This window comes from Pteropus medius, unplaced genomic scaffold (genome assembly GCF_902729225.1).
Source record: "Pteropus medius unplaced genomic scaffold, Ma_sr-lr_union100, whole genome shotgun sequence".
Classification (NCBI taxonomy): Eukaryota; Metazoa; Chordata; class Mammalia; order Chiroptera; family Pteropodidae; genus Pteropus; species Pteropus medius.
The window spans coordinates 357,426-373,491 of NW_024342472.1; the positions used below are offsets into that span (position 1 = coordinate 357,426).

Below are 16,066 nucleotides of genomic sequence, written 5' to 3' on the forward strand. Positions count from 1 at the left end.
ATATGAAGAACCCTTAAATGCATATTGCTAAGTAAAAGAAGTCTATCTGGAAAGGCTAGATACTGCATGATTCCAACTATATGATATTCTGGAAAAGGCAAAACAATGGAGAAAGTACAAAGATCAGTTGTTGCAGAAGGTGAAGGTAAGGTGGGATGAACAGGTAGCACACAGAGGATTTTTAGGTCAGTGAAACTATTCTGTATAATACTGTAATAGTACATACATGTCACTTATACATTTATCCAAACTCATAGAATATACAACACCAAAAGTAAACCCTAATGCAAATGATGGACTTTGAATGATAATTATATATCAATGTAGGTTCCACAGGTACCACTCTGGTGGTGGATGTTGATAGTGGAAGGGGCTGTGTTTATGTGAGGGCAGGAAGAATACAGGAACTCTATTTTCTGCTGGATTTTGCTGTAAACCTAAAACTGCTCTTAAAAATAAGAATCTGTTTTTCAAAAAATGAAATTTGGGGTTCTGAACCATATCCCCTGGAACAGGGAAGGACATTAGGGAAAAATGTGTTAATTTTCTGGATTTGATCACTATACTATGATTATGTAAGTTGTTAACAATAGGGAAAGCTCAGTGAAAGATATATATGAACTCTGTACTATTTTTTTTCAATAAAGTCTAAAGTCACTTCAAAATAAAGTTTTAAAAATTATAGCTACAAATTTAATTAAAACAATCAAAATAAATAAAACTCATTTCTTCATAGGACCATTGCCGTCCATGCAGTATGTTACAAGGCATTACTTCATAAATGAGACCACATTTACAAAGTCTTAGCATTTAAGTAACTATGTCAATAACATCATTACTAATATAGTTATTAAGTACCACACATTGTTCTAATTACTTTAGGAATATTAACTCATTTCATCATCAGAATCATTCTATGATCTATGATGTAATTACTATAACTTTCATGTGATAAATGAGAAAACCAAGTATCTAAAGTCAATTTATTAGTGATAGATTTGGGGATTCAGTTTCAGAATCCAGGAACTCAACTACAATCCTATACTGCTTCTCAAAACAAAAGTAATAGTCATAGCAGCAATAGCAGCAAAAATGATAATGACAATGACAGTGATGATAATAAACCAGTAAAATATATTAAAGATATAGCCCTTTACATGAAATCTTTTGACCTACATCAAATTTCACTCTATAGCAAAGTACTGTAATAGGTAAGTGCCAGTGTTTTTTTATAACTGTTATGAGGAGAAATGCTAATTTGAGAGTCTAATGGTTGAGGATAAAAAGTTACCTTCTGTTTTTCTCTGTAATCTTCTCCTTCGAACTTGTACAAACTTTGTTCAGTGTCCATTCTAAAATTTCTCAGAGAAGACTCTCCCATTTTCTGCAAGCGTTCATTCATCTCTGCAGTCTAAAGTTGAATGTATTGAAATGAGAAAATTATCACTGAATTACTTATAAATATCTGAGTATTCCCTATCTTTTCAAAAGTCAGATTTGACATGACATATCCAATCTGTTAATTTACAAGGGAAGAATGCAATGCTAACATTAAACCTGAATATAAATTTAACTTGCCCGGAGAATTTTAAGTACTGAAATGGTTCATTCCAAAGTAGTCTTCACTTAGGCTTTCTTTAAAATCTTTTATCATTTAATATGCAGCCATATTATAATTCCTATTACATAATTTTAATGGGTCAAATAGCTAATGCTGAAATAAAATAAATGCCAACTTGGATTAAACAATCATTTTGCATATGTGAAACATACTAAAACAAGATTACTCAAAATTCAAGATATGATCTCAGATACATGAAAAGATGCTCAACAATACTAATCATCAAGGAAATGCTAATCAAAACCACAATGACATATCATCTGACACCAGTAAGAACGGCTATTATCAGCAAGACCGGAAATGACAACTATTGGTGAGGATGCAAAGTGGTGCAGTCACCATGGAAAACAGTGTAGAAGTTCCTCAAAACAATAAAAATAAAACTATCACATGATCCAGCAATTCCATTTCTGGGTAATTCTCTGAAGGAAACAAAGACAATAACTCAAAACGATGACTGCACCCCCATATTCACTGCAGCATTATTTACAATACTCAAGACATGGAAACAAGCTAAGTGCTCATTGATGGATGAATAGATAAAGAAAATGCTACATACACACACATATGTATATGTGTATATGTATGTGTGTATATGTATATATGTGTGTATATGTATGTATACACACATATACACACATATATACATATACACACATACATATACACATATACATACACACAAATGTATATGTATATAATATTATTCAGCCATAAAAAGAAGGAAATCCTGCCATTAACAACAACATAGCTGAACTCTGTCTGCTGCAGGGCCCCTCCCATGAGGCCCCAGCCTGCAGGCCCAGTGGATGGCTTTGTTCTGAACCAGAGTACCACCTGGGGTCAAATCTGAGGACAACACACCGAAAGGGCAGGCAGAGCAGGCACCAGAGCCCTGCTGAAGCGAATCCTGCTCTGTAGGGTCAGCCCCTGCACAACCGCTCCTTCACTGGTCCTGACCAGTCATCACGGACGATCGGCCTGAGGGTCAATCCCTCCCACTGATGAGCACACAGCAACCAAGGCTCAACTACAACAGGAGGGCAAACACAACCCATACAAGGGACATACCTGCAGCACCTGGCTCAGGTGACCAGGGAAGACTGTGCCACTGGGCCCTACAGTACACCTACTACATAAGCCACTCTACTAAGATCAGGAGACATAGCAGCCCTACCTAATCCATAGAAACAAGCACAAGTAGGTGGCCAAAATAGGAAGACAAGGAAACATGTTTCAAATGAAAGAACAGAACAAACCTCCAGAAAGAACTAAACAAAATGGAGACGAGCAATCCACCAGATGCAGAGTTTGAAACACTTGTTATAAGGATGCTCGATGAACTTAGGGAAAGAGTAGATGAACTCAGTGAGAACTTTAACAAAGAGATAGAAAACATGAAAGTGGAGATAGAAAACAAGAAAGAACCAGTCAGATATGAAAACTACAATAACTGAAGTGAAGAATACCTTAGGAAGAATTAACAGTAGATTAGATGAAGCGGAGGATAGAATTAATGATTTAGAAGATAAGGTAGCAGAAAACACCCAATCAGAACAGCAACAAGAAAAAGTCCAAAAGCATGAGGATAGTTTAAGGGGCCTCTGCGACAACTCGAGCACACCAACATTTGCATCTTAAGGGTACCAGAAGGAGAGAGAGAGAGCAAGGAATTGAAAACCTATATCAAGAAATAATGACTGAAAACTTCCCTCACCTGGTGAAGGAAATAGACATACAAGCCCAGGAAGCTCAGAGAATCCCAAACAAGATGACCCAAAGAGACCCAGACCAAGACACATCATAATTAAAATGCCAAAAATTAAAGGCAGAGAATCGTAAAAGCAAGAGAAAAACAGATCGTTACCTATAAAGGAACATCCATGAGACCGTCAGCTGATTTGTCAACAGAAACTTTGCAGGCCAGGAGGGATTGTCAGGAAATGTTCAAAGTGATGAAAAGCAAGGCCCTACAAGCGAGATTAGTCTATCCAGCAAAGCTACCATTTAGAATCAAAGGACAGATAGAGCTTCCCAGATAAGAAAAAGGTAAAGGAGTTCGTCATCACCAAGCCAATATTTCAGGACATGTTAGAGGGACTTCTCTAAGAAGAGGAAAGAAAACTAAACTACTCCAGATATAAATCAACAGATTCTTATGGAGAAAGTGCGTCATTTGAAACATGCAGTTTGAAACACATTTGAAACAATGCAAATATAATAAGCATGCTTAAGTATGTTGATTTCAAAACAGTCCATCCTGAAAACAAAATGCCATTTTAACTAACCTTCTTTTCTCCTCTTTCCAGAAGAGTTGTAATGTCTTCATCTGTCAGCTCACTTTCTTTAGAAGCAAAAACATGAGTGGCTCCATGCCGTATCATTTGCAACATTTCCTCTTTTGCCAGCTTGTTAGACTGTTGGTCAATGAGTCTTCCTAATAACATACAAGTTGCATATATTTGATTATATTCCAGAGAAAGCATGGCATAATAGTTCTAATAAGACACTACTACATTTAGCCATCAGTAAAGCTTATAGTTAAACAAAAAATTAGTGAGCTTTAAAGTTATATTTTAATGAACAACCCTACAAGATTTTCTTCTTCCATACGTTCTATTTCAATATGAATTTCCTTCTGTAAAACTCAGTTAAAAGTCAGAAACATTCTTTCATGTACAAACTTTCCTTTTTAGATCAAATTGCTCTGCATGGAAAGGTACTCTCTAATACATGTGTAAATTTTTTTTAACTAGACATTTCTGTCTACTAAATAATATCATATACTTCAAAATAATATCATATACTTCATATATTTGCCATTGACATTCAACTATAAGCTACTGATGTTCAATAGCTTATAATAAATTCAAAGCTTTTGTTTAGGAAGGTTTAAATTAGCATGTTGTTTTAAAAACTGTCTTTTTCTCTAAATTTCCAATTTTGGCCACCTTTCATTAAAAGTAATCTCCTTTGAAGAAAACTGCATTTTCTTTTGCAAACAAACCACCTAATTAAGTCTATATGTATAAATACCTTGTTGTATAACAATTGAGTCAAGCCTCAGTTTTATCTCAGCTCTTTCTACAATCCTTTCTTCAACAGTGTTGTCGGTGATGAGGCGAAACACACGTACTGGCTTCTTCTGACCAATACGATGTGCTCGATCCTAGTAGAAAAAGATCCTAATATAAGATATTGGGAATTCTGGATAAAATGTATAACCTAGCCACCATATGCTATAAAATTCTATAAATAAAATTAGTTCCTGATCTCTCTATACCTGCCACTTTTGAAAGGAGGATGATGACTACTAAGAATATCTACAGACCCTTAGGAAAAAAGAAATCTGCAAATATTCTACTTACCATTGATGGATAACTTCCAGAAGGAAAACAGGCAAAGCCCTACCATATGACCCAGCAATTCCACTTCTGGGTATTTATTCAAAGAAAATGAGTACATTAATTAAAAGAGAAATATGTACCCCTACATTCACTACAGTGTTATTTACAATAGCGAAGATATGAAAGCAACCTAGGTGTTCATCAATAGATGAATGGATAAAGAAGAGGTATATGTATGTATGTATGTGTGTATGTGTGTATATACGTCTATTTACTTATTCATATATATATATATACACACATATATATTTATTCACATATGTTCATATATTCAATGGAATATTACTCAGCCATAAAAAATAATGAAATCTTGCCATTTGCAACAACATGGATGGACCCAAAGGGTATTCCGCTAAGTGAAATGAGTAGGATAGAGAAAGACATCTGTATGATTTCACTTATATGTAGAATCTAAAGAACAAAACAAATGAAAAAACAAAACAGAAACAGATTCATAAATACAGAGAACTGATGGATGCCACAGAGAGGGGGGATAGGCAAAAAAGATGAAGAGGATTAATAAGTTCAAACTTTCAGTCATAAAATAAATCACAGGAATATAATGTACAGCAGAGGTAATACTGTCATCATTATAAGTTTGCACAATGGTCGATGGTTACTAGAGTTATGGTAATCACTTCATAAGGTATACAAATGTTCAATCACTATGTTTTACACCTGAGACTAATATAATATTGTATGTCAACTATAATTTAAAAATAAATTAATTTTTAAAAGATAAGGACTGGAGGGAGCCAAAAGCTTTAGGATTAAGTTACTAAATAACTTTATGCTAGTAAATACAAACATCTTCCACACTAGCAAAGAGTTTTGTGAGTGAGGGACAAAGTAGTTAACAAGAGTTGCTATGGTGGCAAAAGTTAGCTTTATTTCATCATCAAACAGCTCTTTCTGCTTGCTGAGGCAATTCAGAAATCAGTAGTAAAGGGTCATACAAATTAATGGAATACTAACATCCTTACTATATATTGCTCTAGAATTGGTCCTACAGTTTACAGTTGGCAAAGGTAACTGGTAGAAAGTTCTGATAATAAAAAAATAACAGTTAAGGGTAGTGTTTTTAAAACACAGAAGCTACTAGAGCAAATAGGTGAAAGGAAGAGGGTAGTTGAGAAAGAAATATCAAAGAAACAAGATTCAAAAAAGACCTTATACTAAATATAAACACTAGAGCCCAGTAACAGTTTCAACACAGAACAAAGAGAATGCAACATCCCTACACATATTTAAAATTCCAAACTCAAATCAACAAATTGTGAAGGATCAGCTATACTCTAACATTTTTTATGGAAATAAAGGTTATCATCAACGGTTTTCCAGTTCAGTCACACTAACTTACTAGGGCTTACTCCTGCTTAGTCATATCGAACAGGTAGTTCAGTACCATGCTAAAGTAATAATTATGCCAAAGCATGTTGATTTCAAAATGTCCCAATGGTCAATATTTTTCAATTCTCTATTATAAAAGAAAAGGAAGGACTTCTATCTAAGCTATGCCTCATTGGCATATGACTTTAATTGCTTCCAAAGACAGTCAATTGTCCAATAACTTCTTGAGATTTTGAATGCATAGCTCTTTTGAATCTCTTTACTTCTTAAGTTATATTTCTTTATCTTAAAATGTGTCACACTGACAAAAGTTGTAGCTCTAGTTCAATAAATGACACCATGATGAAAGGTAAGTGAAATAGCTCCCTGGTAGAATAGTTTCTGCAAAATCTCCCCCAAATTGTTGTTACCTTTTTATCATAAAATGTCTTTGTGCTATATAAATAACAATAGTATTCTGAGCTAAGGTAAATTTCTGACATCATTAAAGATTACTAACCATAGCTTGTAGATCAACCTGTGGATTCCAGTCTGAATCATATAGTATAACCACATCAGCACTTGCCAAGTTAATTCCGAGACCTCCAGCCCTGGTACTCAGCATAAAGATGAATTTGCTACTATTAGGAACATTAAAAGCCTCTATTGCTTCCTTTTTTTTAAATTGACACAGGAGATGAAAGAAAAAGAAAGAAAATCAAATTATATTACCAGAGTCCTTAAGAAATAAACATTTTAACATGCATACTCAAAACCCCACTTTATAATATTCTTCCACCTTCAAAAATATTTAAGCATCTATCTATATACTGTACTATGTGAATTGCTATAGAAAGTATATTACATAAAGTTCCTAATCTTTATAAGCTTATGCCAATAGAGACAAACTTAGAACAATCATATAGACAAATTTAACTAAGCGAATAATAAATCATTTGAATTATTTTAAAACAATAATAGTGAAAACGTTTTAATTGAATGAGAGCTGATATATATCTAGGGGGCATAATGTCAAATATCTCAACTTCATTTCCATTAGTTTATGAAGGATTAATAAAGAAGGTATAGTTTAGGAGACCAACCAAGAGGGAAAAAAAGGTTTAGAAATGGGAATGAGAACAACAGATTTAGGGGAAGGTAAGTAGATTTATTTCCGTATGGTGAAAAGGGGCAAATAGAAAAGTAATGAAAATCAGGAAAGTAACTGAGGGATATTTAGTAAAGAGTCTGAAATTACGATATAAATATCTCATACGAATTAGAAAAAAAACACTCAGATTCCAAAAGAAAAATGAGCAAAAAAAAAAAGACAATAAACAGAAGAATAAATACAAATGGCTAATAAACACAAGAATAATATTTAATCCACTAGTAATCAAATAAATACAAATTAAAACAATATAATACCATTTTTTAAAGATTAAAAAAATGATAATACTCAATGTTGACGAGGGGGCGGTGAGACGGGCACTCTCATACATTGCTGCTGGGAGTATAAATTGGCACAACTTTTCTGGAAAGCAATTTGGCAATATGCATCAAGAGTCTTAAAAATGTTCATACCCTTTGACCCAGTAATTCCACTTCTAGGAATTTATCCTAAGGAAATAATCAGAGATGTGCACAAAGATTTATGTACAAGGACTTTCACTTTAGCATTATTTATAGTAGTGAAAAATTGAAAACAACCTAAATGATCAATAGGGGATAAATTATTTATAGTACATCCATGAGATGAAATATTACACGAAAATTATTTTTACGATGATTTTTTTTTACTGATATAGGAAAGTACAATATAGTGGTAACTTAAAAGTATCAGGATACTAAGCTTTATATAAACTGTACACAGAATAGCAATTATTTATATATATTATACATACATAAAAAGTTTAGCTGGAAATAGTTTTCGTTATTTTCCAAATTTCCTTCAGCAATCAAGTATTACTTTTACAATCACAAAATAAAGGACGTTATATTTTTAATGAATGGAATGGCATGGTCAAAAGTTGCAAGCAGAAAAGGTGACTCCCACTGCCAAGTCAGTATAGCATGTAGAGGGGGCAGTATAGAAAGCAGCATGATGTAGTGAGAGGCAATTTAGTGTAGAGGAAATAGCAAAAACCTGGGCATGAATCATAACTACCATTTATTACATATGTGGTTCTGAGCAAGCATTTAACCTCTCTGAGACACAGTTGCAAGTAGAGAAAATTCTACCACTACTTTACTGGGCTGCTGCAAGAATTCGATTGGAACTATAAGTTGCCTAGCTTATAGTAGTTGCTTAACAAATGTTAGTCCCTTTCCCAAGAAAAGTGAGGAGGCCAATTAAGTAAAAGTAACAGGAACTGACTCAGAGAATGATCAAATACTTTGCTGAATTTAGCTGTGGCAATGGAAAAAGGGCAAATCTGAGAGCCATTGAGAAAGAACTGTTAATTAACAGCTGATAAAGTAAGGAATCAAGTAAAGATATGGTCTTCCTCTTCTTACTAGGAAAATAGATGAAATGATCATATAGACAACAACATAATGGGAAAGCAGGGCATTTCAGAAAAAAAAAATTAGCAGCTCTGGTTTGGCGGTATCTAAAGTCAATACATGCAATTTAAGAAACCAGAAGACTTTGGGCATAATTAGGCAAAGTCCATATTGTTCATGAGCAGAGAGTTCAGTCAGAATTGCAAATTGGCTATTTGTGGTCAGAAATCACCTACCCTTCTGCCTTAGTATCATCTTCGTTCCAGTAAGAAGGGTCATCTTGAATGGTACTATATGGCCTATGCTTAATGAGATCTGCAGAAACCATTTTCAGGAATGAATGAGCAAAAGCCCAAAAAAGCTTCAAGTTACCATTTCAAAAAGAGTAAAATACTGTAGAGCAGGGAATAGCATGAGCTTTGAAAAGTCCCACATCTATAAATGATAACACAAGTGTTTCCCCAGTGGGTAGCAGGTTAAACCCTTAATATGAAAAGGGCCTGTGTGCCTACAGTAGACACTATCCTATGCTCTGGCCAGGCTTCAATAACGAGGCATACAAAGAACAGTAATGCCCACTGCACCTATGGAAAGAAAGGGCCATGGGCTGAGTCTTTGTGGCCTGAGAAGGGGCTCTAAAGTAGAGAGATAAAAAGGCCTGTGTGCAATTTCATGACATGCAGTATATACTGCACTACACAGTTTAAAAACTGCATTCATACCTATTATTTCCAATGGTCCTCACAACGTTGTCAGAAAAAAGAAGCTTAGGTATTAATACTACCCTTATAATACAGTTAAAGATACTGAGGCTCAGAGAATTAAATGCCTTGCATATACTACAAAGTGGTGGAGTTGGTGTTAAAATTCAGGTCTTCTGAAACCAAGTTTCAATGCATTTTCCACTATACCATGAAATCACGATCTTTGCCCAGAGCATGAGTACAGACTTAAAACAGAGGCCAAAGACAGAGTCCTGAAGGATCACAGAAAAGAGAAGATAAATTAGCAAAGCCCTCCCCAAAAAATGTGCTTTAAAGAGTTTAAAATACATTAGACCCATGACATTCGTGAGAAATAATCTAAAGATACACAAGAATTTCCAAATTTGAAAGATAGGTGCTAGGTAGGCTTCCTCACTAGCTAAGTGACTCATTTCTGCACGCCAAACTTTTTTAGTATTCCAATATACAAATGCATGATTAGCACCTACACCTATGTTGTCCCATTTCAGTTTTACAAAGACTGAGATTATTCCCTTTACAAATTACTGTGTTTCATGAGTCTTTAGGGTTGCTCATAAACTGGAAAAATCTCAACTGTTAAATTCCACGAATGGTGAGGGCCTACTGTAGGAGGCAAATCAAGAAAAGAAAATGACATAAAATCAGAGGTCAAAGAGTAAGCTGAGAAACAATTAGTAATCAAAAGGCCAAAGATAGCAGTGGTTAGAGGAGGTAAGGATGTAATGATGTATTATCCTTTAGATAAGTGAGAATGTTTCTGAAGACCTTGGAAAGAATAAAGAATGATTGGTAAAGAGTCAGTGTAATGGAAGCAAAACTGAAGATCCCAGAGAGGTAGTAGCGAGAAATTCAATACATTTACCTAAAGAAAAGGCCAAAGTTCAAAACTAGCAAATGATGAAAACATGGCTTAATTGAACTCTGATTTTTAAAGTCTTATTTTCTCTTTCTCACCTCTCTTTCTTCATGTGGGGTTTGTCCATCCAGCCGACAATACTCATACCCACGCCACATACAATAATCCTCCAAAATGTCCAGCAAGCGAGTCATCTGGCTAAAAATGAGAACTCTTGAACCTAAAACATTTTACCAAAAAAAATCAAATTATTCAACTTGTGTAAGACTAACTTGGAAGTTACAAAAATAAAAGTAAGCATCATATACAACATAAATATACAGCACATGAACAGTCCACTAAACACACATACAGATACAAATGCACATCTTTCAAGGAATGCTATACAGAATGATGCATTTGTTGAGTTACACATTTTTAAGGCCTTCAAAATTCTCCACACATATTGAGATGATTTAACATCTGCCTTTGTCCTGAGGATGAGCAATGGGTCTACACAATCTTTCACTGGACTTAACTGCAATAGTCTCCCAACTAGTCTCCTGTTTCTTGTCTCTCATACTGCTTCTAAGTTTCTCTTCCTTACAAATCTGATCACATCACTTTCCACAGTCAATCCTTCTATGACCTCCACCACCCCCGGCCCCACCTTCAAAAGAGCCCAAACTTTTTAAAGCATGGTTTAAAAGGCCTCTTGTAATTTGGCCCCATCCATCTTTCCAGATTCATCACTGCCACTCTACCCCAACTACCGTAAACTCTGCATTCCCTTTCTTTCACACCTGTTTCATTGCCCTGGAAAACCTTTCCCCTCCTTTTCCCCATGTTTTACTCTCACACATGATCCAGTGCTCACTTCAAAGGTCATCTCTGTGACCACTTCTCCAACTCCCAGTTTCTCAATATATCACAGCTCTTATCAGAATGAACTGCAACTATTCCTCTTCACTACACTGTAAGCTTCTCCAAGTCAAAGACTATTGTCTTACGCACCTTTGTATAACGAGGCCATAGGACAAATCCTGGCAAATAGTAAGTACTCACAAATGTTTGCTGAATGAGTGAATGATAAATAAGTATGCAAAATTGTATTCATTAATATAAGTTATTTCATGTCAACTGAAAGATGTGTAACTCACCCTGTTCTTTGAGTTTGACCAACAGTTTATCAAGAACGACCATTTTACCACTGTTGCTAACAATGTGTTCATCAGTGGTATAAGGTGGACCAGGTTCAGCACCATCAAACAGGTAAGGATGATTACAACACTTTCGAAGCTGCATCAGAATGTTTAACAGTCGCATTTTGTCCATCTTGCCAGCAGAGTTTAAAACATCAATATCTTTCATCAGGATTTTTGTATACCTAAAATTTTAAACTATAATTAATTGTCGATTATTAGAAAGGTTTAATGCCATCAAGAAATATCCCTTTGGTGATCAGCTTAGATTCCCATTTAAAGATAAACAACAGGATTTGATTTGAGAGTAAATCTGATCAGTAAAACCAAGAAACTAGTGAAGATTTGAACCTATCTCTTCAAGTTTTTGTCTGTTACTAGAAATTGTCATCAGCTGATAACTATTCAGATAACTATATCAGATAAGTTCTATATTCAATAAGTACAATGATTGCTGAAAGTTGGCATCCAAACTTTACTTGTTCGAGCTAAAAACAACTGCATTTTTTTACACTTGTCTTTGTAGGTCATTTTTTTTTTCTGATCCTATAAACATTTTTCATTATCTTTTCTAGACCTTCATCCAGACTAAAACAAACCTGTGTGTCCATCTGAACACTAAGAATATTTAATTACAATAAGAGCCAACCTGTACTGAGTGGAAGAGCCAGGTATCATGTCAAGGGCATTACATAAATCATCTTGTTAAATCTTCACAAAAACTCTGAGATATGTACTAGTATAACCCCCATTTTACAGATGGAAATTCAGGCAGCTAAGAGAAGTGAAATGACTTACTTGGGGCCACAGAAAGGGACAAAACCAGGATCTGATCTTATTTCTGAGTTCATAGAAATATACTCCTCACCATTACCCTATACTGGTTTCAATAGTAGAGAAATTGTTACATATTATAAGTAATCTAATTTTATTAATATAAGCAACATTTTGCTTCTCTTAGCTGCATTATTACACTATTAACATCTAATTTATCATTCCTTGTGACTCCTCTTGTCAATTTCCTGCTTTGCTTGCATTTATCAAACCATTCCAGCTTCTATTTTTGTCATATCCACATTCACTGATATTTTCAACCATCTTATTACTGATTATTCTTATGGTTATTATTTTCACTGATGGAAAAAAAAAACAAGAATAACTAATAAAATTGCCAGTGACATTATCCCTTTAAACCCTGACAGCATCCTCATAAGCTAGGTATTATTATCCCCATTTTACAGAAAGGAAACCAAGGTTATATAACTTGCCCAAGCTACATAGCTATTAAGAGGTGAAGCACAAGATTCAAACACAGGGCTATAGACTCCAAGGCCAGTGCCCTTTCCCAAAGGTTAAATAAAATACTATCAATTTCCTATTAAAATATTTGAACTTAACTCGCCATTTAAACAGACAATGTAATTTTTGAACTAAAGGTGTAACTGAACCAGTACAAAGCTAATTTTTAATAAATCCTTATATATAAATAAATTCTAATGGAAACAACATAGCTCACCATTCTCGCTGCATTTTACTCAGTCCCAAGTAAATCTTTATTTCCTTTTTAGGAGGCAGGCTCTTCTCTACATCAGTTTTTATACGACGTAACAAAAATGGTTTTAAAACCTAAAAAGTGATAGTTTTTATAGAAGTTTATAAAACATCTAATAGAAAACCCTAAATTAAACATTTTAATCTATTTAATCTATTAATGTATTTTGTGATGGCACAAAATACATTAAAAACTGAGACAACAAAATTATTGACTATTGAATAAGTGCAAAAGAGTCTTTTTAAAAAATCTGCTATAATATACGATTTTTAAACCTTAGAGGAAATGCAATGTCAGAGTATAGTTCTGAGAGAGTCTCTAAAAGGGAAATAAAATTCAGCCATTTCAAAGTGGTTAAATATATGAATGAGAGGAAAATGGTTCAATGTTAAGAAAGACATGAATGAATAGAGAAAAAAAGATGAAACAAAGAGTGAATACCTGCAAGGTAGAGTCTACCACAAGAAAATAATAATGCTACCATTTATAGAACACCTGCAATGTGCCAGACACTGCACCATGAACTTTACATAACAAGTTTTGAATGCTTACAATAAATCTTTGAAGAAAATGTTGTTATTTCAATTTTATTAACATCATCAAAGTCACTCTGCTAGTAAGTGGTAGAAGCAGAATTCAAATCCAGATCAAACTGATTCTACCATCAGCTCAGTCGGTGATTAGCTGTCATGAACTGGTCAAGTTCCTTAACTTTTCCAAGCCTGCTTCTCATCCATTCATCCAAAAAATATATATTTATGGCAAATGTATATGCCACGCATTTTTAAATAGGAATAATGAAACCTATTTCTAAGGCTGTTGTGACAATTTCTGGTAGTACATGTGGTAGAACTTAACCACGGTAGACTTTAATAAACTATAGCTATTATTATTAGAGATCTGTGGGAGGTAAGGAAAAGGGAGAAGTAAAAACAGACTTCTGGTTTCTGGTTTAGGCCTCTTAAATTTGTTTAAGAGAGATTCTTAAGAGTTTAAAATGCCTGTGAGATATTTATGCAGAACACTCAGAAAGCAGTGGGATTATCTACATCTAGAGCTTAGGAAAGAAATATGGAGAGATAAATTTGGGAGTTTTAAGTATAAGGTGGTAGCTAAAACTATGGGAATGGATCCTCAGGGAAAACATGTATGACAAAGAAAGTCAAAGACAAAGCCCTACAAAACACTAAACTTTCAGGGACAGAGAAAGAGCAGCTCGTAAAGAAGACTGATAAGAGCAGCCCAAGAGGTAAGAGAAGAGAAAACCCATTCTTTACTCCCAGACACCAAGCAGGAAAGAGTTTCAAGCAGGAGTAGTTAGAAGTGCAAATAGTACAAAGAAGCTAAGTAAGATACTGACCAAGAGGTGTATCTTGAAGACATCAACTGGAAAATCACTGACGACTTGCAAGATAAGTTTCAGTTGTATGAAATGAATAGAAGCCAGTGGTCAATGGATCTAGGAGTGACTAGGAGCCACTAGAGACAAAATAACCAGTCCCCAGAGCTGACCAAGTTCCTGATATCTGAGGCCCAGATGCACTACAACTTGTGTGACAGGATTCTTGGAAGACTTGTCTTCTTTTCCTCTTTTGCATTCTTAGAATAAATTCCCCGTTACTTAAAGTAATTTATTTCCTGACTTGGTCTGTTTTACTCTGAACAAATATTTACAGCATGATGACTGTTGGGGATTCAAGTAGATGAATGTTTAATGAGCAGCTCCTCCAGACCAGGCATATAGGGCATAATATGGTGGAAAACAGATAGCGTTCCTGCCACATGAAGCTTACATTTTGCCAAGGTAGGGGGAGAAAGGAAGAGGCAGACGATACATTTTAGTTTTTATATTTTAATTTGTAAAGAAGGCTTGAGATTCTCATTTAAAACAACAGACAAAAAATAGCAAACATGTATCTATATCCACTTCCTCACAAAACTCCACTAAGACAATTTAAAAAAAAAAAATTAAAGGTGTATATAGAAAAAGAGTGAATAGGAGATTAGGTAGTAGAGATGAAAAGGATAAACTACTCTTTCAAGAAGCATAGCTATCGAGGAAAAAAAACAGAATCATAGCTAGAGAAGGACACAGTGTTGAGAAGTTACTGCTTTGTACATGTGTGAGAGTGGTTGGGTATGGATGTGGGTTTGGATTTAATAAAGGAGATAGCTGAGCATATTTACATGTTGAGGGAAACAAGCCAATATGGAGACAGAAGTAGAAAATTCAATCAATAAAAAGGATAAATCATAGAGAAAGGTTCATAAGGAAATAGGAAGAGATGAGATCCATGGTTCACAATGGAAGAATTAGCCATTCCCCAGAGAAAGAACAACTCTTCCACTCAGAAAGAAGGTAACACACATGCAGATACCCTTGGAAGATGGATATCCTTGAAGCAGTTCCTTCCCTAGTGAATGCTATTTTCTCTGAGAAAGGAATAATGTTACTTGCTGAGAAAGGAGGGCATGGAATACTGGGGATAGAAGCTTCAGGGAGACTGGAGAAGGTAATATAACTATTATAGAAAATATGAAGTAACTGTTATAGAAAATGGAAAAGAATGTTGTAGAAAACCATGTTGAAGGATCAGTAGCATCATTAAATCCCAGCTTATGTTAGAGAATATGAATTCACAGTGGTGCCAACTTGTACAGTTGAGCAGCCCCGATACAGAGCAGGTCACTCTGCTAATAAGTGGTAGAAACAGAATCCAAACCCAGAGGACAGAGACACAGTTATATTATTCCAGGGAAGAGCTTTCAGGGCAGAAATGGCAGGTCAAAAGAACAAGGGAGTTTGGGAATACTGACAAAAAGAGTGGCTTAAGTGATAGAAAATGGGCTCATTGCTGGATACAGAAAA

The 16,066-nt window shown here is 34.8% G+C and overlaps 1 protein-coding gene across 9 annotated transcripts in view; it reads right to left on the minus strand.

Annotated features, from left to right (window-relative positions):
• Window positions 1-16,066, minus strand: part of SMARCA1 (SNF2 related chromatin remodeling ATPase 1) — an 85,360-nt gene that overhangs the window by 44,603 nt on the left and 24,691 nt on the right. For 7 of the 9 annotated variants that reach the window (XM_039864936.1, XM_039864930.1, XM_039864937.1 and 4 more), the window contains 8 exons: window positions 13,162-13,271; window positions 11,604-11,830; window positions 10,563-10,684; window positions 7,942-7,977; window positions 6,878-7,030; window positions 4,658-4,790; window positions 3,910-4,058; window positions 1,292-1,411 (listed from right to left, as the gene is read on the minus strand). In XM_039864936.1, coding sequence (XP_039720870.1) covers window positions 1,292-1,411; window positions 3,910-4,058; window positions 4,658-4,790; window positions 6,878-7,030; window positions 7,942-7,977; window positions 10,563-10,684; window positions 11,604-11,830; window positions 13,162-13,271 — 1,050 coding nt within the window. The remainder of the gene's footprint in view (window positions 1-1,291; window positions 1,412-3,909; window positions 4,059-4,657; window positions 4,791-6,877; window positions 7,031-7,941; window positions 7,978-10,562; window positions 10,685-11,603; window positions 11,831-13,161; window positions 13,272-16,066) is intronic. The other 2 variants (XM_039864931.1, XM_039864935.1) reach the window with 1 other exon arrangement.